Source organism: Ambystoma mexicanum, chromosome 12, assembly GCF_040938575.1.
Source record: "Ambystoma mexicanum isolate Mex_15411 chromosome 12, UKY_AmexF1_1, whole genome shotgun sequence".
Lineage (NCBI taxonomy): Eukaryota > Metazoa > Chordata > Amphibia > Caudata > Ambystomatidae > Ambystoma > Ambystoma mexicanum.
Genome location: NC_090936.1, coordinates 1,167,165,003 through 1,167,189,284, shown reverse-complemented (window position 1 = coordinate 1,167,189,284; position 24,282 = coordinate 1,167,165,003). Strand labels below are relative to the sequence as shown.

General features: G+C 52.5%; 1 protein-coding gene across 4 annotated transcripts in view; it reads left to right on the top strand.

Annotated features, from left to right (window-relative positions):
* RXYLT1 (ribitol xylosyltransferase 1) overlaps nucleotides 1-24,282 on the top strand; it is a 153,492-nt gene that overhangs the window by 105,662 nt on the left and 23,548 nt on the right. For 2 of the 4 annotated variants that reach the window (XM_069629795.1, XM_069629796.1), the window contains 2 exons: nucleotides 6,151-6,253; nucleotides 19,504-19,818. In XM_069629795.1, coding sequence (XP_069485896.1) covers nucleotides 6,151-6,253; nucleotides 19,504-19,818 — 418 coding nt within the window. The remainder of the gene's footprint in view (nucleotides 1-6,150; nucleotides 6,254-19,503; nucleotides 19,819-24,282) is intronic. The other 2 variants (XM_069629797.1, XM_069629798.1) reach the window with 1 other exon arrangement.

Here is a 24,282-nt window from a genome sequence, read left to right as displayed (position 1 = left end):
TGTTTTGCGGCAACATGTCGGAGCGGACCATGAAGGACCGCCATCAACGTCTCGCCAACTGGCTGGAAGGGAAGAGCCCGTCCAGCGAGAAGAAGAGGAAATCCGAGCGGTCTTCTAAGACCTTTGAGGACGCCCCGGTGACGGGAATCCAACATAAGGCCAAGCACCGCGAGTCCGCTGGCACCGGGAGCGCCGAACGGTCGGGCTCTACGGGCGCCAGGCAGGGCGCACCCTCCCCGACACCATCAACCACGAGCCAACGCTCTGGGTCGGGTAAGAGGAAGGCCGAGCACCCGGCAAAGCTCCTGGAGAGGCCCTGGTCGAGCTCGAAGGCCGAGGGGGAGCGAGGCAGTGTTCCCCCCCCCCCTCAAGGAGAAGGCGGTGAGCGCACCTAAGGTGGTGAAAGCCTTAATCCATCCGGCCAAGGCCTCTATCGAGACAGTCGCGGCGGCCCTGGCTCAGCCTGTGGAGGCTACACCAGTGGTGGCGACCTCGGGGCTCAGAGTCTCCCTGCCACCGCGGAGGGAGTCCTCTTTTCTGCCCATCGACAGGACCCCCGTGAAACCTCCGACGGAGAAGAAAAGGGGGGGGGGGAGGAGGTCGTCGTGGATCCGGCCTCAACCTCTGAGGAAGAACAGATCGAGGTCTTAAGCCACGGTGTTGGCGTGGAAGAAGACCAGCCCGTCGGGAGGGATCCCGACGCAGGAGACAACGACATCGTCGAGGGTACCGACGGGGCCCCTGACCGCCCGTCGGATTCCCCTCTGCCAGTGCCGCAAGACAACTCGGCCGCCATTTTGTTGGCGATACAGTCCTTATGCTCAGAGATAAGGACGAGACTGCCGTTACCAGTGGAGGACCCACTCCCGTCGGGGGACCCGGAACCAGGCCCTTCGGGCAGCCCCCCTCCTAAGAAAAGAAGGATTCACCCTCCACCTCCTTTTCAGCCGTCGCGCCCCGTTCAGCCCTCCTCCCCGTCCACGACTCGAGGGGATGATACGGGGACTGACACGGCCGCGACGGGCACAGACGACGAGGTGTACGACGAGGATCTGCCGTCGTCTCCTCCCACCCGGGCTTCCCCGCCCGACGAGATTGGATCTTTTCACTCCATGATCGCCAGGGCAGCCGAGCTCTTCCAGCTCTGCCCGGAGGAGAAGAAGGAAGGTTTCCTTTATCAGCGACGCGAGGCCAAGAGGAAGACGGTCCTCGCGGTACCTCTACTGGACGATATTTGGGATGAGGGTCTCGCCCTCCTCAAGAACCCATCCACGACACCGGCTAGAAGAGACCGGTACGAGAAGTAGTACCGGGTCCCGGACGTGTCCTCCTTGTGCCTCTGGGCACAGCCTACCCCGGACTCCGAGGAAGAAAGCGGGGGGGGGTGCGGCCTCCACGTCGACTTCCCCGCCGAACAGCGAGGGAAAGAAATTGGACACGATGGGGCGCAGGGTCATCTCGTCTGCAGCGACGACGATTAAGGCGGCTAACGCCTTGGCTATCGTAGCCCGCTACGACCGGGAACTGTGGTACAAACTGGCTCCCCTGCTGGACTTCCTACCGGACGACAAGAAGGCGGATGCCCTGGAGATCTTGCAGGAAGGTGAGGTGGCGTCGGACCACGCCATCACGATTGCGACAGACATCGCCGACACTGGATTTCGCCAGTTGGGCAACGGCATGTGCCTTAGGCGGCGTGGATGGCTCAAGTCTACTGACTTCCGTCAAGACGTACAGACCAGAGTCCTGGACATGCCGTTCGATGGGAAAACAGTGGACGATTCCCTTCAAGCCATTAAAGCGGACACGGAGACGGCCCGGGCTCTCGGGGTTCCCCAGCTACGGCGGCCGCCCTTTCGGAGCGGCGGAGGCAAGGGCGCCTCCAAAGGTTCCGGCGGCGGATTTTCCACCTACCGTCAAAGCGGCCCGTTCGTCGTCTCAGGAAGCTTACAGGGGACGAGGCAAGTCAGGCGGACCCCGCTGTCGTCGCCAAGGAGGACAAGGCGGCAAAGCCTCGTCTAAGCAGGATTGAACCCGCCGTGGGGTCGGGCCCCCACCGAAGCACCCCGGTGGGAGGCCGGCTGGCGAGCTTCGTCAGCGTGTGGGAGTCCATCTCCACCGACAGTTGGGTGCTGGACGCCCTAGCCCAGGGCCACGCGCTCGAGTTTCAAAGAAGGTGCCCGCGCGTCCCCCCTGTGGCCAGGAAAGAGCTTCACGTCCCTCAGCTTCTCCGGGAGGTAAAGGCGATGCTCAGGAAGGGTGCCATCGAACTCGTCCCAAAGAGGCTTCGGGGCTCCGGAGTTTACTCAAGATACTTCCTTGTGAAGAAGAAGACGGGAGGATGGCGCCCCATCCTAGACCTACGACGGCTGAACAAGTTCATCAAGGCACAGAAGTTCCGGATGGTCACCCTCCAGCACGTCCTGGGTCAGCTGGAGGAGGGCGACTTCCTGTCGTTGTCGGATTTGGAGGATGCCTACTTCCATATTCCCATCCTAAAGGGGCACCGAAAATTTCTCAGGTTCGTGGTCCAAGGGCGTCACTATCAGTTCAGAGCCCTTCCCTTCGGTCTACGGTCGGCACCCAGGGTATTCACCAAGTGCCTTGCACCAGTGCCGGCGCAGCTGCGCCGAGAGGGGATCCACGTCTACCCCTACCTGGACGACTGGCTCATCCGAGCCAAGACGAGGGAGCTCGCCGTGGAGCACACGGCAAGGACCGTCCAACTCCTCACGTTCCTGGGATTCTCGGTGAACTACGCCAAGTCCCACCTGGTATCCGCGCAAGACGCACTGTTTCTGGGAGCGAAGCTCGACACAGTGTCCCTTCTGGCCTCCCCGTCGGAGGAAAGGACCAGGGCCATCCTGGGCAAGGTACAGCGGATGTTGGTTGCCGACGCGGCCAAGGTGAGGTCCATCAAGTCCCTCCTCGGAATGATGTCTTCTTGCATCTACCTCATTCCCATGTGCAGGCTCCGGATGCGCCCTTTGCAGGAGTTCCTGGACGCGCGCTGGATCCAAAGGACGGGCGACTTCGAGGAGAGGGTCACACTCGACGAGAGTTTCCGACGAGCGATCCGGTGGTGGGGCACCCGCGCGCATCTGATGGCGGGCATGGGTTTCCAGACCCCAGGCCACCAGGAGACAGTGACCACGCATGCCTCCCTGGAAGGGTGGGGAGCGCACACCGAAAATCTGCACGCGAGAGGCCTTTGGCTCCCGACGGAGAAGTCCCTCCATATCAACGTCCTGGAGCTCCGTGCAGTGTTTTGGGCCCTCAGGTCCTTCCTTCCGTCCCTCAAGGGCAAGGTGGTGAGGATCTTCACCGACAACACCACCACCATGTTTTACATCAGGAAACAGGGCGGAACCAGGTCCCCAGCACTGTCCAAGGAGGCGCAGGACCTGTGGCATTGGGCCGTCGCCCAAAGGATGTTTCTGGTGCTGATTCATCTGGCAGGGATAAAAATCACCATGGCCGACTCACTCAGCAGGGAGCTGCGCTCGTGCCACGAGTGGGAACTACGGCAGGATCTAGTGGATCGCCTCTTCTGACGGTGGGGCACACCCCAGATCGACCTGTTCGCGACGGCGACAAACTCCAAGTGCCGGAGGTTCGCCAGCAGGTTTCCCCAGCCGAGGAGCATGGGCGATGCTCTCTCGTTCCCCTGGGAAGGCCTGTTCCTATACGCGTTCCCTCCACTGCCACTGCTGATCCGGCTCATCAACCAGCTCAAGAGGTCACGGTGCAGGATGATCCTTGTCGCACCTGCGTGGCCGAGGCAGATATGGTTCCCGGATCTTCTGGACTTGTCAGCGTCCCCGTCAATCAAGCTGCCAGTGGACGCGGATCTGCTCTCCAGGGAAGGAGGCGCCATCCTCCACCACGACCCGAAGTCGCTGAACTTGCAGGCCTGGCTCCTGCAGCGCTAGAGTTTGGAGGATACGACATACCGGCCGACTGCAGAGAGGTTCTTGCAAAGGCCAGGGCGTCCTCGACTCTTAAATGCTACGGACACAAATGGAAGAGGTTCTCTGTCTGGTTCCATGCACAGAAGATTAACCCTCTAAGGATTACGGCTCCCCAAGTACTGCCGTACCTGTTAATGCTGGCCAAGGCTGGACTGGCACACGCGTCCATCAAGATTCATCTTGCTGCGATCTCCCGATACACCAGAACCACGGGGCGGACGTCCTTGTGGTCTCATCGTCTGGTGAAGAGTTCATGAAAGGACTGTTCAGATCGTTCCCGCCGGTGAAGGCTCCGGCCCCGGCGTGGGAGCTCAACGTGGTGCTGACCAAGCTCATGGGACCTCCGTTCGAGCCTCTGCACTCGGCCCCGTTGAAGTTCCTGTCGTGGAAAATAGCGTTTCTTGTGGCCATCACCTCCGCACGACGAGTGGGAGAGATCCAGACCATACTTGACTTTTCACGACACGAGGGTGGTGCTCAGGACGCACCCCTCCTTCATGCCCAAGGTGCCGTCGGACTTCCACCTCAACGAACCCTTGGTGTTACCTGTGTTTTTCCCGTCGCCTTCGTCGCCGGCTGAAAGGACTTTGCACTCGCTTGATGTGGCTAGAGCGCTGAAGTTCTACGTGGACCGTTTTCGGAAGACGTCACAACTCTTTGTGAACTTTGGACCCGTCAATCAGGGGAAGGCTCTCTCGAAGGCTTCCATTTCCAGATGGCTCTCCGGCTGTATCATGTACTGTCATCGGTTGGCAAACCGACCGCTGCCTGGCCGTCCGAGAGCCCATTCCACCAGAGCGATCGCAGCTACCACGGCGTTCCTATCTGGTGTGCCCCTGCTGGACATATGCAGGGCTGCTACGTGGAGGTCGACTCACACCTTCACGAAATTCTACTGCGTCGATCGGGATTCCAGGGAGGAGTCCAGGGTCGGCCAAGCAGTGCTGCGCAACCTGTTCGCCTGAGGTGAGCCTGGTGAGGAGGTAAGATTGCTTAATGTTGAGTTTGATGTAATGCTTAATATTGAGCCTTTGCCACCTCCCGTGGTTGTGCATGTGTGTACTGCTATGTATTCTTTTATTCATGAGCATGTGAATCCATGCCAGACCCCATGCTGGAGAAGGAACAAGTTACTTACCTGTAACTGTTGTTCTCCAGCATGGGTCTGGCATGGATTCACATGCGAACCCTCCCGCCCACCCCTCTGCGGATCTTCACTTGGTCATACTGCCACTTCACGTGCTTCCAAATCTGAAGATGGCTGCCAGAGGCGGGGCTTAGGTAGAGGGCAGTCATTGGCTGTGGTCAGTATGACGCAGAGACCAGTGATTGGTTACTACTACGAAAGACAGATCAGAAACGAAACTGATACTGTTTTTTTTCTTTACCAAGGATTCCCAGCCTGACGACGGGGAATATTCATGAGCATGTGAATCCATGCCAGACCCATGCTGGAGAACAACAGTTACAGGTAAGTAACTTGTTCCATTTTAAACCTAAATTCGCAGTCTTCTCTGAAGGAGCCTTCCTGTTTCGATTTCTCTGCATTTGCACCAACACCAACCTAACACTTCCTCATTCCTCGCCAGTGTCTGTTGAGGTGGGGGGGAGAGGGGTCATGTGATTGACTGGAAAGCTCAGAAAAGCTGAGCCAGTCCTCGGAAGGAATGCATCTGCATGTTGCATTGATGTTCATTTAGTTTAAATTACATTCCTTTACAGTTTCATTGTTAAAGCATGAACAAGTTGAGAATGCTTGCATGTATGTATGTATGTATGTATGTATGTATGTATGTATAATGTTTAGGGTGCAGAGCCTCAGACAACTTTAAAAGTGTCATAGCCCCGTCTTTGCCAGGGTGCACCCTGTGTCCCATACTAAAGTGTGAATAAAAGGAATGTCGTGACCTATTACCACCTCAATAACGGGTCTCACCCTGAATTCCCATATGGAATCATTGTAGGCTCCTCCCATTTCGGCCCCTAAGTTTAAGGAGTCTTCATCTTGGTAGCGATTGGGGGCATGCATTGTGTGAAGCATCCCTCCTGATTTCTCACCAGTTAGCTGCACACTTTACAGAAACACAACTGCAAGGCCTTAAGTTTAAACGTTGACAATCTTTCATCACTCGGGCTTCATTGCAATATCTTGGAATAAAGACCTGCTCTTTTCTTGTAGGACTTTTCCTCTGGCAACATATCCTGGATGGAGTACTCGAACCTGCGGATGAGGACGCTCAGTGGCGAGAAGGAAGCCTGAAGTCTCGAAGGACACTCTTTAGGTACAGTTTTAGTGAGTTCCTTTGACCTTCCCCTTTCACAGAGGAGCGTCCGGAGTCTGCGCGTGGAAGAAGCGATTGGGTGTCTGGGTCTGCAATAGCTGTTGGTTGTGCACGAGTTTTCACTTCTCTGACAGGCTGCGTCTGCAGTGTGGTGCTGGGGGCATTTCACCTTATTATCGTGGATCTGCTTTCATAGGGGGAACTTGGCTTATGGTTGTCGAATGGAGGGGTGATGTATGGTGTCTACAGAACTGCACTAGCAAACCTTGTTGATTATGAGTCACTACCCCATTGCCTGCAATAATGAGCAGTGATAGGCAAAACCCGTTGTTGACAGTCCCTGCCAATCACAAAGCCAAGACACCGAAGATGAAAGCAAACGAAACCATAGTTTGGTTTCATCACAGCAAAAAGCACCAGGTTTGAAGCCCCAGCATTTAAGAAATGGAAAATCTATGAATACATGGTACTCAGAGAGCCTAGTCATTTGGAAGGTGGTGTTGGTTTGCTTCCAGTTGCATCAGAGAGAACGTGCTCTTCAGCACTTGCTGAATAAACACGTCCTGCTTTTATTCCTCTACTAGTGGTGCAGGTTTTCATTGACACAGTAGGACCACTATATATCCTAAGGCAACAGCTCCCGCTAGCTGTGACAACAGGTGGAGCAATGCGAATAAACTCCTCCTGCTTTTATTCCTCTACTAGTGGTGCAGGTTTTCATTGACACAGTAGGACCACTATATATCCTAAGGCAACAGCTCCCGCTAGCGGTGACAACAGGTGGAGCAATGACTGCATCAGCCAAATGTACAGGGGCAAATCATCTGGCCTTTTATTATACTGTTAGATTAAACCTTGAATTTGGCAAACTACACAACACTAGGTAAATCCATACAACACCAAAAAAACGGGACAGTCGCCTATGGTGGCACGAGGTAAAGGAGGCAGCCAGAGGGGGAGCAGTTTGGATTTCACCACATGCATGCCATGACGGAAGGTGACATACACTTGATAAATGTCTTCCATGTACTGAAACCCAGAAGCGAAGCAGACATTTGCTTTACCAGGCAATTGCCCGTATGGCAGTCCTCGGCCCTCTTTAGGCCGCAAACAACCCTTATTCCTGACACCAATGCTTCTCTTTTCTAATCGGAAACACTAACACCTGCAGACAGCCCTTTAACCATGCAGCTCCTTGAGTGAAAGGCCTACCTGCTGGGAGGGTTATCTCCTCTCTTTAAGAAACAAAAGTAGAGGCCATGGGCACCAATGGAGATTATAGAAGTGTGCCCAGCCTTTCCTTTTCTTTCTTAGTGAGAGGAAGTAACCCCCAGCAGGAAGCCCTTTCACTCAAGGCACTGCATGGTTAAAGGGCTGCCTGTGGGGATCGCTGGCAAACATTGTATCCTTCTTATTTGCTGAGCTTGCTTGCTGAGCTTGCTCTTTCTTCTGGCCTGAAGGGACACAATAGATGGGCCATGAATTTAATTGTGAATGGGCAATTATGTTAAAAACAGGCTTCCCACACGCAGGGCACACTATTATCTTGCCAATGGGCTGCCTACAATTTCATTGAAAGCACAAAGCAAGACACTTCTAAAGTGAAACATAATTCCTAAACTTAAATCTACCAGTTTTATTCAAACTGTTTCAGTTTTTTATTGGACTACCCCACAAATAACTTGTGATTTGTGTGCACCTACCTTTGAGTTTTCTAGCAGGGTATACTTCTAAAGATGTTATTTGATTGTCAAGTTGCTCAGTTGAAAGGAAATTGCTATAATGTGCGGACAGCAATCATTGGGAAACTGAGATGTGGCTTCATGTGCGCCAACCTTTCCCCGAGCCCTGCAATGAATAGAAGCAAGCAGCCAGCCCAACCCATACCTTGGCCCAATAGTGAATTTTACAGCACCTATAATTATGAGGAATTGCAAAAAGCCATACGATTTTACAGCCAGCTTTAAACTTGTATCATCTCAATAAGCCGCTCAACTGCTGAGTTACCTTGGTAGCTTCTACTTCAAGACGTGGCACTCTACATTCCACAACTTCAACATCCGATCTGGATCCCCTATTGTGCTCAAAATCACTTTGTTACCAACCATGCACTTCATAGTCCATGAAGTTTAATCTCCAGCCAGACTGACACTGTGCAGGGTCAGTTGGGGATATACATTCAGAAAGTGGAAACTATGAACGTGGTGTCTACAGGGCTATAGTGAGGTTCCTGCCTCCATTGCTAATGACCAAAGGGAGCAGTTGCCCACATTACCCCTGTACTTAAAGCCAAGCAGTGATATTTGATGTATTAAAAGGACTGTGTGCCCGATTACGAGTTTGGCAGTAGTGGTAAAACACCTACAAATTACCATCACAGTGTGTTTTACCACTTTACCACCATCCACTTCATAGTCAATGACGTTTAATCTCTAGCCAGACAGTAGTGGTAAAACACCTACAAACTACCATTAGAGCGTGTTTTACCACTCTGCCAAAATCCGAGTTTTGGTTTGGAAACAATTTTTACCAGCTACCTTTTGTTTGGTGGGAATTACTGCTAGACAGAAGCAGTACTTCATAAAGTAATTACTGGGAGCAGTAACTACTGGACCCGATGTACGTTAATCCAATGTAATTGTTTATTTATTCAGTGCTTATACACACGTGGAGTGCTTCAAAGCGCTTGGACTATTGGACTCCAAAATATGAATTAAGGGAAAGGTCGCATAACTTGCAGTCATGCAAAACTACCGGTCATGCAAACAAATGACCCGGTAATGACCACATGTGGTAACGGTAACAGATCCTGCCAACATTACCTCGTAATCGGGTCAACTGTCTGACTACTTATCATTTAAAACAGCTATGAGTGAAATCTCTTCTATTAGACTGACTTGTTTCTGGCTGACTATTATTTGCAGCTGAGCTGGGAGTGGTGTCTCTTCTGCTAAGCGCCATCTCGAACAACAGCCTGCAGCAGTATCTGTTTAGTTAAAAGGAAACTGTCTCTTGTGGAGTGCAAACTATTAGGTGGTTGAACTATGAGTGATGTTTTCTCATTACAAGTATCCTGTCTCTTGTTTGTATACACATCACGCATAAGAACAAGCAACATTCCTTTTTCAAACAGCTAAGAGCAGGTGAATATTACATGTCTAACCCAGCGGGAAGATTAAAGACATCTCACATTAGTCCATGTAAGGTGTTAGATGCTAAACCTGTGTGATCACCTTGGACAGTACTTTTAATGGAAAAAAGAAGTGCAGGTACTCGCCAACCTAGGTTTGAAGTGGTCCAGGGTTTAAGCCCCACCAGGGTCCAAAAATTGCTCTCGCACTGGGGCCCTAGCGGTGCTCCTCGAGCCATTTCTACTCATCTCACGTTGTGTGAACATTTGCATAGTTGTATATTTCTCCCTTTTCTTGTGTGTCTTGAACTTTGTGTCCCTTTTTGTATTTGTCTCTCGCCTCACCTAGCACACCCCAGCTCCAGTCTGTGTCTCGCCCCGTCTTTAACTCTGTACAAGTCCCTCTTTTTTATGAGCCTGGGCTATGGGAGCATGATGAACGGAAATATCTCAGTCAATGAATATAACCAAAATCTTATGATTGTTTACTCTTCAGTTATTAACTTTAAATTTGATTGTCAGTGTCATGCAGCAATCTCGCAAAGATGCTCGTCAATCACAGACTGATTGTTACCTCTTACCTCTTGATTGAACCAGTATTGTGTTATACAAAATATTGTAGAGTTTGAGAAGGAACAAGTTACTTACCTGTAACTGTTGTTCTCCAGCATGGGTCTGGCATGGATTCACATGCTCATGAATATTCCCCGTCGTCAGGCTGGGAATCCTCGGTAAAGAAAAAACCAGTATCAGTTTCGTTTCTGATCTGTCTTTCGTAGTGATAACCAATCACTGGTCTCTGCGTCATACTGACCACAGCCAATGACTGCCCTCTACCTAAGCACCGCCTCTGGCAGCCATCTTCAGATTTGGAAGCACGTGAAGTGGCAGTATGACCAAGTGAAGAGCCGCAGAGGGGTAGGCGGGAGGGTTCGCATGTGAATCCATGCCAGACCCATGCTGGAGAACAACAGTTACAGGTAAGTAACTTGTTCCTTCTCCAGCATGGGGTCTGGCATGGATTCACATGCTCATGAATAAAGAATACATAGCAGTACACACATGCACAACCACGGGAGGTGGCAAAGGCTCAACATTAAGCATTACATCAAACTCAACATTAAGCATCTTACCTCCTCACCAGGCTCACCTCAGGCGAACAGGTTGCGCAGCACTGCTTGGCCGACCCTGGACTCCTCCCTGGAATCCCGATCGACGCAGTAGAACTTTGTGAAGGTGTGCGTCGACCTCCACGTAGCAGCCCTGCATATGTCCAGCAGGGGCACACCAGAAAGGAACGCTGTGGTAGCTGCGATCGCTCTGGTGGAATGGGCTCTCGGACGGCCAGGCAGCGGTCGGTTTGCCAACCGATGACAGTACATGATACAGCCGGAGAGCCATCTGGAAATGGAAGCCTTCGAGAGAGCCTTCCCCTGATTGACAGGTCCAAAGTTCACAAAGAGTTGTGACGTCTTCCGAAAACCCTTTGTGCGGTCCACGTAGAACTTCAGCGCTCTAGCTACATCCAGCGAGTGCAAAGTCCTCTCAGCCGGCGACGAAGGCGACGGGAAGAACACAGGTAACACCAAGGGTTCGTTGAGATGGAAGTCCGACGGTACCTTGGGCATGAAGGAGGGGTGCGTCCTGAGCACTACCCTCGTGTCGTGGAAAGTCAAGTACGGGGCCTTGCAGGAAAGGGCCTGGATCTCTCCCACTCGTCGTGCGGAGGTGATGGCCACAAGAAAAGCTGTTTTCCATGATAGAAACTTCAACGGGGCCGAGTGCAGAGGCTCAAACGGAGGTCCCATGAGCTTGGTCAGCACCACGTTGAGCTCCCACGCCGGGGCCGGAGCCTTCACCGGCGGGAACGATCTGAACAGTCCCTTCATGAACTCTTTCACCAGACGATGAGACCACAAGGACGTCCGCCCCGTGGTTCTGGTGTATCGGGAGATCGCAGCAAGATGAATCTTGATGGACGCGTGTGCCAGACCAGCTTTGGCCAGCGTCAGCAGGTACGGCAGTACTTGGGGGGGCCGTAATCCGTAGAGGGTTAATCTTCTGTGCGTGGCACCAGACAGAGAACCTCTTCCATTTGTGTCCGTAGCATTTAAGAGTCGAGGACGCCCTGGCCTTTGCAAGAACCTCTCTGCAATCGGCCGGTATGTCGTATCCTCCAAACTCTAGCGCTGCAGGAGCCAGGCCTGCAAGTTCAGCGACTTCGGGTCGTGGTGGAGGATGGCGCCTCCTTCCCTGGAGAGTAGATCCGCGTCCGCCGGCAGCTTGATCGGCGGGGACGCTGACAAGTCCAGAAGGTCCGGGAACCATATCTGCCTCGGCCACGCAGGTGCGACGAGGATCATCCTGCACCGTGACCTCTTGAGCTGGTTGACGAGCCGGATTAGCAGAGGCAAGGGAGGGAACGCGTAGAGGAACAGGCCCTCCCAGGGGAACGAGAAAGCATCGCCCATGCTCCTCGTCTGGGGAAACCTGCTGGCGAACCTCCGGCACTTGGTGTTCGTCGCCGTCGCGAACAGGTCGATCTGGGGTGTGCCCCACCGTCGGAAGAGGCGATCCACCAGATCCTGCCGTAGTTCCCACTCGTGGCACGAGCGCAGCTCCCTGCTGAGTGAGTCGGCGATGGTGTTTTTTATCCCTGCCAGATGAAACGGCACCAGAAAAATCCCTTGGGCAACGGCCCAATGCCACAGGTCCTGCGCCTCCTTGGACAGCGCTGGGGACCTGGTTCCGCCCTGTTTCCTGATGTAAAACATGGTGGTGGTGTCGTCGGTGAAGATCCTCACCACCTTGCCCTTGAGGGACGGAAGGAAGGACCTGAGGGCCCAAAACACTGCACGGAGCTCCAGGACGTTGATATGCAGGGACTTCTCCGTCGGGAGCCAGAGTCCCCTTGCGTGCAGATTTTCGGTGTGCGCTCCCCACCCTTCCAGGGAGGCATCCGTGGTCACAGTCTCCTGGTGGGCTGGGGTCTGGAAGTCCATGCCCGCCGTCAGATGCGCACGGGTGCCCCACCACCGTATCGCTCGTCGGAAACTCTCGTCGAGCTTGATCCTTTCCTCGAAGCTGCCCGTCGTCTGGATCCAGCGCGCATCCAGGAATTCTTGCAACGGGCGCATCCGGAGCCTGCACATGGGAATGAGGTAGATGCAGGAAGACATCATCCCGAGGAGGGACTTGATGGACCTCACTTTGGCCGCGTCGGCCACCAACATCCGTTGCACCTTGCCCAAGATGGTCCTGGTCCTCTCCTCCGACGGGGAGGCCAGAAGGGACACTGTGTCGAGCCTGGCTCCCAGAAACAGTGCGACTTGCGCGGGCACCAGGTGGGATTTGGCGTAGTTCACGGAGAATCCCAGGTCCGTGAGGAGTTGGACGGTCCTTGCCGTGTGGACCACTGCGAGCTCCCTCGTCTTGGCGCGGATGAGCCAGTCGTCCAGGTAGGGGTAGACGTGAATCCCCTCGCGGCGCAGCTGCGCCGCCACCGGTGCGAGGCACTTGGTGAATACCCTGGGTGCCGACCGTAGTCCGAAGGGAAGGGCTTTGAACTGGTAATGACGCCCTTGGACCACGAATCTGAGGAATTTGCGGTGCCCCTTTAGGATGGGAATGTGGAAGTAGGCATCCTCCAAATCCAACGACGATAGGAAGTCTCCTTCCTCCAGCTGACCCAGGACGTGCTGGAGGGTGACCATCCGGAACTTTTGCGCCTTGATGAACTTGTTCAGACGTCGCAGGTCTAGGATGGGGCGCCATCCTCCCGTCTTCTTCTTCACGAGGAAGTATCTCGAGTAGACTCCGGAGCCCCGAAGCCTCTTTGGGACGAGTTCGATGGCGCCCTTTCTGAGCATCGCCTTTACCTCCAGGAGAAGTTGAGGGACGTGAAGTTCTTTCCTGGCCACGGGGGGGACGCGCGGGCACCTTCTTTGAAACTCGAGCGCGTGGCCCCGGGCCAGGGCGTCCAGCACCCAACGGTCGGTGGAGATGGACTCCCACACGCTGACGAAGCCCGCCAGCCGGCCTCCCACCGGGGTGCTTCGGTGGGGGCCCGACCCCACGGCCGGTTCAATCCTGCTTGGACGCGGCCTTGCCGCCTTGACCTCCTTGGCGACGACGGCGGGGTCCGCTAGACTTGCCTCGTCCTCTGTAGGCCTCTTGCGACGACGAGCGGGCCGCTTGACGGTAGGAAGCGAAACCGCCGCCGGAACCTTTGGAGGCGCCCTTGCCTCCGCCGCTCCGAAAGGGCGTCCGTCGTTGCAGGACTCCAAGGGCCCGGGCCGTCTCAGTATCCGCCTTGATGGCCTGAAGGGAATCGTCCACTGTCTTCCCAAACAGGTTGTTCCCGTCGAAGGGCATGTCCAGGACTCTGGTCTGGACGTCCTGCCGGAAATCCGTAGCTTTGAGCCATCCGCGACGTCGAAGGCAAACGCCGTTGCCCAGCTGCGGAACCCGGTGTCGGCGATGTCCGTCGCCACGGTGATGGCGTGGTCCGAGGCCACCTCACCTTCCTGCAGGATCTCCAGGGCCTCCGCCCTCTTGTCGTCCGGCAGAAAATCCAGCAGGGGAGCTATCTTGTACCAGAGCTCCCTGTCATAGCGGGCCACGATAGCCAAGGCGTTGGCCGCTTTAATCGTCGTCGCTGCCGACGAGATGACTCTACGTCCCATAGCATCCAATTTCTTTCCCTCGCCGTCCGGCGGGGAAGTCGATGTGGAGGCCGCACCCCCCCCCGCTTTCTTCCTGGCTGCCGCGGAGACGACAGAGTCCGGGGTAGGCTGCGCCCGGAGGCACAGGGGGGCCGTGTCCGGGACCCGGTACTTCTTCTCGTACCGGTCTCTTCTAGCTGGCGTCGTGGAAGGGTTCTTGAGGAGGGAAAGGCCCTCATCCCAAATGTCGTCCAACAGAGGCACTGAGAGGACCGTCTTCCTCTTGGCCTCGCGCCGCTGATAAAGGAAGCCTTCCTTTTTCTTCTCCTCAGGGCAGAGTTGGAAAAGCTCGGAAGCCCTGGAGATCATGGAGTGGAAAGATCCGATCTCATCGGGCGGAGAAGCCCTGGTGGGAGGCGACGACGGAAAATCCTCGTCGTATGCCTCGTCGTCCGTACCCGTCGCTGCCGTGTCAGTCCCCGTATCATCCCCTCGGGTGGACGGGGAGGAGGGCTGGAAGGGGCGCGACGGTTGAAAAGGAGGTGGTGGATGGATCCTTCTTTTCTTGGTAGGGGGAACACCAGAAGGTCCCGGTTCTGGATCCCCCGACGGGAGAGGTTCCTCCGTCGGTAACGGTAGCCTCGTCCTTATCTCGGAGCATAAGGACTGTATGGCCAACAAAATGGCCGCCGAGTTGTCTTGCGGCGCTGGCAGAGGGGAATCCGACGGGCGAGTAGGGGCCCCGTCGGTATCCTCGACGATGTCGTCGTCGTCACCTGCGTCGGGGTCCATTCCGACGGGCTGGCCTTCTTCCACGCCTAGGCCGTGGCTTAAGACCTCGATCAGCTCCTCTTCTGAGGTTGAGGCCGAGTCTCCGACGACGCCCTGCCCCCCCTTCTTCTTCCCCACGGAGGGTTTCACGGGGGTCCTATCGATGGGCACAAAGGAAGACTCCCTCCGAGGAGGCAGGGAGATTCTGGGCCCTGAGGTCGCCACCACTGGTGCAGCCACCACAGGCTGAGCCAGGGCCGCCGCGACCGTTTCGATAGAGGGCTTGGTCGGATGGATCAAGGCCTTCACCACCTTAGGTGCGCTCACCGCCTTATCCTTGAGGGAGGGGGCACTGCCACGCTCCTCCTCTGCCTTAGAGCTCGACCGGGGCCTCTCCAGGAGCTTCGCCGGGTGCTCGGCCTTCCTCTTACCCGACCCAGATCGTTGGCTCGTGGTTGATGGTGCCGGGGAGGGTGCGCCCTGCCTGGCGCCCGTAGAGCCCGACCGTTCGGCGCTCCCGGTGCCAGCGGACTCGCGGTGCTTGGCCTTATGTTGGGCCCCCGTCGCCGGGGCGCCCTCAAAGGTCTTAGAAGACCGCTCGGATTTCTTCTTCTTCTCGCCAGACGGGCTCTTACCCTCCAGCCAGTTGGCGAGACGTTGATGGCGGTCCTTCATGGTCCGTTCCGACATGTTGCCGCAAAACGCACAGTCCTTCTCCACGTGCGTCTTGTCCTCATGAAGGCAGTAAAGGCAGAAAGAGTGTTCGTCCTCCTTGAAGACGTTCTGCAGCTGGCATCCAGGGCAGACCCTGAACAGCTTTCCGGGCGTCGAGCTTCCCTTCTCCTGGGCCATCTCCGAGACCGGGCCTGAGAAGCTTCTGGATTCCTCCGAAGTGTAGCTCGACGAATCTTCACCCTTGAGGGGCACAGATGAATCCGACACGGGTCCCCGTTGATCGGATGTAGGATCGGTGGAGCTTGAGGCTCTTTGACCGAAAGAATCGAAGTTTTTTGTGAAAAAAGCGCGAAAAATAGCACTAACGCTCGAGAGCAATAGCACGAGGATCCCAACACATGAACGTGCGGTAAAAATCTGAAGATGGCTGACAGAGGCGGTGCTTAGGTAGAGGGCAGTCATTGGCTGTGGTCAGTATGACGCAGAGACCAGTGATTGGTTATCACTACGAAAGACAGATCAGAAACGAAACTGATACTGGTTTTTTCTTTACCGAGGATTCCCAGCCTGACGACGGGGAATATTCATGAGCATGTGAATCCATGCCAGACCCCATGCTGGAGAACTCCCCATTTTTGCAGATAAGCTGCCATGAGATGAAATTATTTGCCATGGAATACACGGTTTGTTAAGCCATGAAGATGGGATTTGAACCCACTGTGCAATTTAGGCACCTGACTACACACCTGAGTTGCAGCTGCAATACATATTAAAGTTTTGGCTTTCACAAATACAATATTTTAACGTTTCCTCAAAGTACAGAAATCGCATAGTAAAACAACCTGACAATGTATGCATCAATTAAAAACATGTTACGGTAAAATAGTATAATTGCTGCTTTATTTTACGCATCCTAAAGGACAACGACAAGTACCAGAAAGTAAAGTAATACCCTAAAAAAAACGCTTTTACACCACTTTACTTTCGGAAGTTGGACACACAAAAGAAATGTTGTGATAAGGTCACCTGCCTAAACAATTGCTTTAGGCAAACTTTCAGCTTCTTGTTATGCATGGTCTTAAAAATATTTGAATATGCACAAGAAAGCAAATCCTTTCTTTTTGCATGTCAAACTAGCAGACATCATAGATATAAACTAAGATTCAAAAGGTGAGTTTTTTTTTTTTCTTTTTACTCACTTCCATGGCCTAGTAAGGTCCATTTCTGGTAGGTAACTGGAGTGGTGTGTAGGCATTCAGTCCGAAACATCCAGTCACAGTTTCAACCACCAAAACATGTTCATATAAGAAAAGGCACTGCTAATACAAAATAAACATAGCGCAGTGTTAGTGGCAAGAACCACATAGAACCATACCGACAATGGGGACTAGTTCCAGCCTTTCCCTTATATCACCCCGCCACAGGGCCACTACAGATTTCAGAGTTGCACTATACAAGACCACTTTACAATATATCACCTTACCCTTAGTTTGGGAAATAATAATACCTTTAGAGGACTTGGGTGACGGAGGTGTCCGCCATGGAGCATAAATAAGGATGTGATATGATGATTACGGTTACACTTGAAATAATGGACCAGGGTCACATAGAACACTGTTATGGATGAACTGTTCAAAACACCGCCCACCCCCTTATTCTATTTGTGCCCCCTGGTTCCTTCCCACTCTCTAGTCATTTCCAGAGACGCCACTGCACTCTAGGATATTGTAGGAGTTATACCTGTTCAGATGGCATATTGCACCTGTATTCTGTGTGACGGATGTGTTAGGAAGGTATGGTATCTAACAGTAAGTCAGACATAAGTGATCACAGTTCAAGGTTGTTTATTGAACTTTCATTGGGTTTGAAAAACAGCTAGCTAATCCTAAATATAAAGATGTGAGCAAGCTTCGACCATCCAATAGTAACAAAGTCTTGGTGGTGTCTTGTCAAAATAAAAGCACCTATACAAATAAACCTATTGCCAATCCTTACTTCTAAATACAAATAGTGTGGGAAACAATGTTATGCAAAAGAAAAGTGTTCAAGAAATTATATGTCAGGATATTCAAGCCGTTGGCTTTCCTTCCCCACGTTTTCAGCATGGTACAAAGCGGCACACAAGCTTAGAACACTCTTTGGCTTCTCTAGCATGAGGATGCAGTTCAAAACCTCAACATCGGTGCCTTCTGTGGCAGTCTCTTTGCCATTCAAAATCTCTTATTTCAGAGTGCCTGATGCAACACGGCAAACATTAAAGTTCCTTTCTTCTTTGGATTTCACATGTACAACTTCTTGGGTGATTTTCGATTCACCCCGGGTCCCCCAAAGCCAGACTCACACCTGCTATAACACAAAATCGTCTCCGGTGATAATCTGTTCACTCTGGGTCCCCCTCTGCCGGGCTCCGGCCCACTTTAACACAGAGCTTTCAATTGATCTCCCTCTGCCGGGCTCGGAACAACTTTATCTACTTTTCCAAGCTTTCTTTACTTTAAAAAATCGAAGACTTTTGACTGTGCGTGGGATTTTGCTCAACCCGTCGCAGGACCACTTAGATTTACAATTACTCGCTCTCTTCTTGATATGATCTCTTTCTCACTTTGCCAAATCTTGGCTGGATACCTTACAGAGACTTTCGATGAGCACCCACACGGTGCCGGGCCACTCTGTGAAGGGTATTGAATCTTGCTTTAAAAGTTCAATCACTCATCAGCAGTTCAACTTTACTTGCGTCCTTTATCACACGTGTTTTTATCAATGTTCGTTCCAGCGTTCATGTTGCTGCTTGTAACCTTGGCTTCAACACAGACCAGTCTTGTATCTGTCTCCCAAACTCACCGGTTGTGTTGATTTCACTGATGCTGCTTTGTTCTTGGAGCCAAGGACTGTACCACGGTGGCTGGCGCTTCTCTTCCCGCCTTGATTATTGATGCGGGAGGGCCCTGGGTATCTCCGACACACAATGCAGGATTCCTAAGCCTGGTTTCCTGGTCTTGCGCTTTCTATTCTCGAGGTTTCAGGAGAATAACGGTTCCTTGTTGAAAAGGTCCTTGCGATCCCCTTCTGTTTGGCCGTCTTTCTTCTCTCCTTAAACTGTCGTCTCGGTACTGCTGTTTCCTTGTGTGCCTTGCCTCGCTCAGAGTGTGCTATTGTGCTCTGCCTTTTATCCATGTGGGGAAGCTTAATGGAAGTCAGGTGTGTGCGTGTGATGGTCAGTAATTGGCAGTCCTTGCCTGATGATTGTATCGGCACATGTTAGGTATACGGCTCGGGTGTTATTCTGTTTTCCCTCATAGCTGGCTGCCCGTGTGAAAGTGTGCGTGTTGTAAAGGAGGCGCGGGTGGAGTTCCTCCTAAATATCCTACTTGGTAGGATGGGGTGAAGGGCTTACAGGAAAGGGGATCCAGCGTCTCACTGTCAGGTGATCCTCCCGCACTGGTCCACCTGAATGACAGATTCCCGGGGACTAGTGGGTGAGACATCTTCTGGATTCTCGCAGATGCTTGTGCGGTGTGGCCGCAGGTTCTTGGAGCGTGTCTGAGAGATGACTGTACAGACAGTAGAAGCATCCGGGCACATGCACGCGCTGAGCAGTGGCGTGTGCTCTCTGTGGGAAGGGACACTTTCAGCAGGCTTCTGTCCTTTAATCCTGCCGTAGTGTATTTGGTATTTCTTTTGTATGTCTTTTATGGCGTGCTGGGCAATAAAGCATATATTGATTGAAGGGGCTTTAATGGGAGAAGAATATGCGCCTGTACTCGGATCTAAATTTCTAAATCCAGATGAAACCAGCAAAGTAATGTGCGGATTACGGGTGGAATTGTCCATTTTGTGGCCACGTTCTGAACAAATCAAATGGTATGTTATGGTGAAGTGGGGAAAGTGATTGTTCAGTTAACACAACCCACAAATGAACGTGAGATCAACGCCTATTTCTTTGTATTTTGCAACATGCATTGTTAGTTCTTTCAGCTGTGATTTCTGTATGTGTTCCTTGTTGTCCGCAGTTTCATCACTGGCCCAGCAGTTGTCCCGGGCCACTTCTCGGTGGAGTCTGAGAACGTGGTGCTGGTTTTGAACGGGAGGGAAGAAGCGAAGATCTCTTACGCCACCCAGTGGCTGCATTATGCACAGACCTTAATCCAAGCTCGCAGGCTGCAGCACGTCGCCGTGGTGCTACTGGGAAGCGAGCGCTGTGACAATGACTGGATGTGGCCCTACCTGCGGCGGAACGGAGGCTTTGTGGAGCTGCTCTTTCTCGTGTACGACAGTCCCTGGGTCAATGAAGTGGACGTCTTCCAGTGGCCCTTGGGCGTGGCCACGTAAGTTACTGCTCACCCAGTGCTGTAAACGGGATAAACAATCGAGGGGGGGCTCTAATGTGTTGCGATTCAACATTAGCGGGCGGGGCCCAGTGGCGTCGACAGGAATCAAATTTAGGAAGGGCACAGAGGGGGGCCACAGACAAAAGTAGGGGGCAATGTGTGACATTAAAAGCACTCCTGCAGAGAATCTTTTGTGCACACCAACTATCACACCCCTTTTCTGCACCTGCCCTCCCATCAGAATGTAGGCACTAAAGTATTAAGTCACTAATGACCTATCATTAGTGGTGTCGTGGGCTACATTCTGATTGGAGGGGCTTCGGTTGGCCGCAGGGTAATTTAACAGCTCTTCATTGTTGTGCAGCAGCATTGATTACGCTGCTGTGTGCTGTGCTGGAGGACACAGTACTGCAGACAGTGCAGAGAAGGTACCCCAGCTGAGGTTGGGGGGGATTTCAGAGGAGTGTCCCGGCCCCCCCCCATTCCTCCCTAGCAACGCCACTGGGGGCGCCTAAAAAGCAGTGTTTTGCACAGCCTTAAATCCAAACTAGCTAATAAAGCTTTAAAAGAGGATTGGCCTGTGTAATTAAAGGAGTGACCTAACGGAGCAAATCAAGTTTACATATGCGCAATGAAAGGGAACAAATTCTGGTTTAAAAGATGTATATGGTTAATGTGTAAACACATATATTCAAAAATGAAAGAGCATTCAATCATAATGGGTTAGTGCACCATGCATTCCCACAGGTCTTCTGAAAGAAATCAATTTTTTTTACATACTAATCAAGGGCATGCTAATGTTAATACTTGAATACAATGTGTGGCAAACATCAAACCATGTATTCTCTTATAGTTTTCCTGTTTTGTTTGTAAAGTACCTAATTTCAAATTTCTTTAACTGATGCTCTGCTGCTAAACATTCCTGCAGGTGTCATTTACTGACAAAGAGCAGTATTGCTGCTCATATTTTTTAAAGAAACTTAGTAAGGTAGGTCAGTTGAGACAGCACTGACAGTGCTCTGACTCAAGTGCAATATTTGGAGACTGCCGTGGCTAAGTCCTGGCTAGCCATGGCCCACTTAAAGCCCTCTATGCACCAATTATGCATTTTAAAGCAAGGCATTTATATGTGAAATATGTATACACGGCAGCGCTACCTTTTACCTTTTGTAATGACCTTTTACCTTTTTAATGGTGAAGAAGTAAGAGTCTGACGCAGTGGTGGTATGTTTGTTGGCAAAAAATGTATATACATGTAAAAGAAAAGGGAAAAACCTATCTTGTCCTATTTCTATGAGGGGTTGCCCTGCCTCAACAAAAAGACAAAGGACTCTGTCAAGATGTCGAGTAAAGCAAAATGTCCACTGTCCTTTGCCCAAACATATTTCACGTCCGTCGCACTCTAAATCTAATGAAGGAAAAGCTGGGTGTATTCTTGGTCCAGAAGGAGGCTTCTCGCATTCTGTATATAGCTTGCAAATCTTCAGTTCTTGATGAGAAAACACCACGAGTGGTTCTTTAACTTAAAAGTTCTTGATCTTAAATGTTCTTCCAAACACAGTTCCTAAGTATCGGGGGAAGTCTCTTCTCCTGTTCTCCAGCTCACAAATGTAGCGCCAAGTCTGATAAAGTATCCCACCAGACTTGACTATAGATTTTCTTGTTTCTTTTCTCCAGTACACAAACGCAGTATCAAGTCTGGTGCGCTATCCAGCCAGACCTGACTGTAGTTCTTCTTTTCACCATAACACAGTTCTCAAATATCAAGGGGAGTCTCTTCCCCCGCTCTTTCTCCAGTTCACACCAATGTAGCATCAAGTCTGGTTTCCTATTCTGCCAAACTTGACTGTAGTTCTTCTTTTCACCATAACACAGTTCTCAAATATCAATGGGGTGGGGCGGGGGGCAGGGGATCTCTTCCCCTGTTCTTTCTCCAGTTCACCAATGTAGCATCTAGTCTGGTTCACTCTCCTGCCAGATTTGACTATAGATCTTAGAATTCCAGAAAATGTCTCTTCTTTTGGCAATGGGTTCTCAACCCCTTGTTTTAGCTTCTTGCACCTTGCTGTCTCTTTTACGTGCATCCCATACTCCTCTGGGTTGTCTCAGGATCTCCCCGACCTCTTCTGTAGCTTGATTTTGTTTGTTGGGGTCCCAGACCCCTTTATATCACCTCAGGATCTCCTTAATTTACTTGGGGCCCCAGGCCCTTGATTGTGTACTTCTTTATACTTGTCTGGGTCATTGACCCCTGTTGCGTTTGCGGGACACTTCCCACTTGATATTGGCCCCAGACCCCTTGTGTGTTGCTTTTGTGGACCCTCTGCCCCTGCTTCACTAATGTCCAATTGAACAGCCCTGATGTACTCTCCTGCCAGGTACTGTTCCACATAGGATATTCCGTAAAGTTTGTTTCAGCATTTACAGTTCTTTCACTGTCCTTTTCTGCTTCTCTGGATATTAAGATGCCCTCCATGTCCTACCAGCCTTTGGGAAATGTTGTCACGGTCTCTGGTCGGTCCTGGGAGTGGAGCAGGACTTCTGCACTGCTTCCACGTTTAGCGTCCTGTTCTCGGTGGCTCCGCAGAGGTAGGCTCTCTCTCATGTCCTTTGCTGCGCGCCTTCTCCCGGTTTTGGTTTCGTCAGTCAGGTTTCCTCTTTCCCAGTCACTGGAGTGGCTCCTGCTCCATGGGGCTACTGGAGACACTTGTCCCTCCTCGACAGTGTCTCGCTCTCCTCGGGTCTCTCCCCACAGAACCTGCATCTGGTTCCTCACTCCTCCAGAGCTGGCGTGACCAAGTACACAGTCTTTCTTTGCTTTTCATCACCGGAGCTGCTTCTGATGGACTGTACCGCATATGATGGTTCTGCAGTGGGCCTTTGCCTCCTTGCCTGATCTTCATCTGTTATTGTATGCACTCCACCTGGGAAGCCTCACTCTTCCACGTCCCAGTATGACCTGAATGAATGAAGTCCTCTAATCTACAAAGATGCATTGGGGTATCCAGGACCACAGGGGACTGAGTGAGGTGAAAGGAAAGGGCAGACCGGAATGGAGGGGGTCAATACGGCGTTCTCCCAAGGCTATCATCACTGGTCCCATGCAGAGTTTCCCTCCCGTGAGATCCACCCGCTGAGTCCCACCCCCAGGGGGACTATCGGGTAGCAGCCCCAACTCCCTGGCCTCATGGGAAGGGACTTACCCCACGGGAGCAGTGGCAATACCCTGAGATTTGTCACACCATCGATCTATCCACCATTCATTGTAATTCTATGTACACCTTAGGTTGCGGGGGTGGGACATGACATACAGCACGTGTCGCTTAACTAAAAATGTATATATATATATATTTAGAGTGGATTGAGTCCTCCGACGTATTCCAGATCTATGACAGTAATCACCACAGCTGTGCTGCTTCTGAAAATCTTTCGGCGTCTGCGTCCTGCATCAATGACGTCGATATGCCGCCCTCCAGGACCACCTCCGACAGCCGACGTCACTGAATGTTATAAGTAGGACGCACCATGCCCCTAGCCTCAGTTCCGTTTTTTCCGCGAACGTGTTCGCTTTGGAGATCTCGACGCGCCTCGACTCTTTGGAGTTTCTGTTCTTTATCGGTTCTTCGAACCTGTTCGTTAGTTATCCTTCGTGATGTCTACCTTGTTTTCCACCCTGCGTCCGGGCTTTAAGAAGTGCGGGGACTGTGGGTCCAAGATGTCGGTGACGGACTCGCACGACGCCCGACTCTGGTGCCTCGGGAAGGCCCATGACACGGATGATTGTCGACTGCCAGTCGCTTACGTCCAAAGCCTTGCGGGAGCGCAGGAAGAAACTGTCGGTAGGTAAGGTGTCTAAGTCACGGAAGTAGAGGTCTGCGGGGCTTTCGACGGACGATTCGAGGGGTGACTCTCTGCATCGTCATCGGAAGTCCAGTGGGTCTCGGTCCTGGAATAGGTCCCGCCACTCCTCTGCCTCTTCGAGGCACTCCCGGAAGCGCCATCATCGGTCGCCTTCCGCGCCCTCATCCGAGGACGCTGCCCGTCGGCGGGTAGCTTATCCCACCAAGCATGCGACACCGGAGGAATGGACTTCGATAAGAAAATGCTAGCGATTCTCGAATCGCAGGGCACTGGTACGTCCGTGCCTCCGAGTGGGGTCGGTTGTGATCGGTGGAGAGACACTGCTTGTACGTCTTCGGGCTCGGGTGGTAGGCACGATTTGCGGGAAAGGTCCCGCTCGGACAAGGGGAATCGTTCTCATCATGCCCGTTCCAGGTCCCGGTCCTCGACGCGCTCGAGACCGTGTGCACCTGTGGTGTCTTCGAGGAAGACGTCGACATCTGTGGCGCCGAGGTCGTCGACGGACTCTTTCGAGGCTCCGCCTCCGAAGAAGTTGTCGACGCCATCGGCAACCAGGCTGTCGAGGGACACGCTCGGGGCGCCGCCCTCGAGGCCTGTGTC